General features: G+C 46.3%; 1 protein-coding gene across 2 annotated transcripts in view; it reads right to left on the reverse strand.

The window, feature by feature from the left end:
- SMAD2 (SMAD family member 2) overlaps window positions 1-2,578 on the reverse strand; it is a 52,282-nt gene that overhangs the window by 6,215 nt on the left and 43,489 nt on the right. For both annotated transcript variants that reach the window (XM_019518138.1, XM_019518137.1), the window contains 2 exons: window positions 1,420-1,632; window positions 50-187 (listed from right to left, as the gene is read on the reverse strand). In XM_019518138.1, coding sequence (XP_019373683.1) covers window positions 50-187; window positions 1,420-1,632 — 351 coding nt within the window. The remainder of the gene's footprint in view (window positions 1-49; window positions 188-1,419; window positions 1,633-2,578) is intronic.

The raw sequence follows: 2,578 nt of genomic DNA on the forward strand, positions 1-2,578 counted from the left end.
TTAAGGTTACAGGATTTCTCGATTAATATGACCTGCACAGCTCTCTTACCTGGTGGGATTTTGCACACAGTTGCAGGATGCCAGCCATATCTTTGATTGCAATTGGGGCTCTGAACAAAGATTGCGCTATCGCTTAAGCACTCAGCAAAAACTTCCCCGCCAATGTAATACAGACGCACGCCCCTTCCTGAAACAAAATTCACAGAGGTTTGGTTACAAAGTGACCTAAAGTGCTGGATGTAAAAAAACCCCCAAAACTTCTTTATTTCACTAAGAATCAAGGTCTTAGCTAGCACTACAAAGTTGACTGGTTTTCTGTCTATAGGACCATCACTTGTAGGTAGAGCAGAATGTGGCCAAGCAGCATTCATCTCCAAGAACGTGTTGGATCGGAGACCAATGCTATACAATATTTGTTATGAATAAAAGAAAATTCTGTGACTTAATGGCTCGAGACCAAGAAATCAAAACCAAAGGTCTCGTCAATTCCTGAAGTACTTTTCCACTTGAAGTCAGCCTTGGAATTGAAACGAGCAGCAGATTAAATTTTATTGCCGAACGTTGTACTGGTGTAAATACTACTGTTGGATATAAGGTAACATACGTCCCAAGAAAAGGAGCACAGGTTGGTTACTTCACTAGCATTGCACATCCCCATTCCCCAAGGAACTCTCCTTCACCCCTGCCCAAACCAGTGTCCCAGCACTTGCCTTGGCTCTTGCTACAAAACCATTCATTTCTGTTCACACAAAGTCAAAGAACTTCATTTAAATATATTATGCTTGTGAAAGTAAGATCCACAAGTAGTTTCCATAGGCAAACTATTTCTAATAACTCTCTTTAGTTTTTTTTTCCCCCCGCATTTACCATTTTGATTGAAGTTTAATTATACAGAGTTCTCAGTCTCCGAAGTTTTACAATATAAAGCTGGTTTTGAAAATGTTTTGAATGTTTCTACACAGAAGAGGTTTCAATAAAAAGAAAAAAACACAGTGGAAAATTTCTGATAATATTAAAGTCCTCCAAAAAGTGAATTCCCTCCCCCAGTTTTCCCTCCCCACCATCACCCTTCTAGTAAAAGGTTACTGCTAAGATGACGTATTGGAGGAATGCTGCACATGCCAATAATTGTTCCAAAGAAAAATTTCATGTTCTTGTCAAATTAGTGCAGTTGGACTAGCCATGGCAATTCCACATTTTCTGGAACAGTGGCTCTCCAGGTCACATTACAAAAAAAGCAATAAAACACAATTCTGTACTTTAGTATTTTTCTAAAAACATCACTGGATTGACCTACCGCTCTCATTTTATATTTTCCAGCTATGCTCAAATTAAGCGATACAGAACTCAAAATTTGAAGTCACCCACACCACTTCAGTTAAGTGCCATTACTCTAAAGAAATAATTATAAGACTATACCTATGTGTCGTCTCGTCATTTCCACTGTGGCATTTCTGTTAACATTCGAGAGCAGGCCTAGACAGAATCTTTCTGAATTTGATGGGTCTGTAAAACCATCTACAGTCAGTGAAGGCTGTGACGCATGGAAGGTTTCTCCTACTCTCTGATTCAATTCGTAATATGCTATTGAACACCAGAACGCAGGCTCCGAATAGGTAACTGGCTGCAAATCTAGAAAAAGAAATAGAAAATTCCTATGATAAAGCATCCAGTGCTACAAAGAGACATGTATTAATGCAGAATAACTGAGACTGGCAATGGTTCATGAATAGGGACCTACCAAATTCACGGGCCCTGGCAGCCAATTACAGGTGTAACACAGCCGGAGTCGCTGATTTCATGGACATATCATGGCCAGGGCCACCATTTTTAAGATGGAGCAAAGTGGGCCCCCCCCACCCCAACACCTCTGACTGGCTGAGGGGCACTGCAAGTCCTACCCCTCCCAGGCACAGACTGAAAGCCCTGCCTCAGCGGGGGGGAAAATACAGCCTGTGGGTTGGATCCAACCTGCCAAGTGACTGGATCTGGCCTGCAGCTCCTCATGCAGCACTCCACATTGGGCCGTGCCTTGCCCACTCACCCTGGCCAGAGCCCCAGCAGAAGCTGTGCAGTTCCCAGTGTGGGTGCAGCCAAGTGTTGCTCTATGCCCCCTGCCTGCAGCAGCAGCTCCTGCTTTTGATTTTCTCCCTGCCCCACCATACTGCGCGGGGTGAGCAGTTGCGGGCGGGCAGCTCCTACCCCAGTGCGTGAGGCTCTGACTTCAGCTCTGGGTTCCCTTCTGCTGGAAGGTGGCTGGGATCTGGAGCTGGAGTCCCATGTGCCTGCCAGGAGCAGCACAGTGTGGTGGGGCAAGAGTGAGAGGAGGAGCTGCTGCTGGAGGTGCAAGGAGCACAGCAGCACCTGGCTGGTTGCAGCTGCACTGAGAACAGCCCGCCAGAAGCTGCTCCTGCTGCACCACATCTTTCCAGGCAGGCAGGCACGCAGCTTCAGTGGGGCTCTTGCACTAGTGCCAGGGCTTTAGCTTCAGCTCCTGGCTGCCTTCCTGGGAGCTGAAGCCAGAGCCCCATGTGCAAGGGCAGGAGCAGCTTCCAGCAGGCTGTTCCCAGGGCAGCTG

The sequence above is a fragment of the Gavialis gangeticus genome, unplaced genomic scaffold (genome assembly GCF_001723915.1).
Source record: "Gavialis gangeticus isolate Ggan-Ray unplaced genomic scaffold, GavGan_comp1, whole genome shotgun sequence".
In the NCBI taxonomy this organism is placed as follows: Eukaryota; Metazoa; Chordata; order Crocodylia; family Gavialidae; genus Gavialis; species Gavialis gangeticus.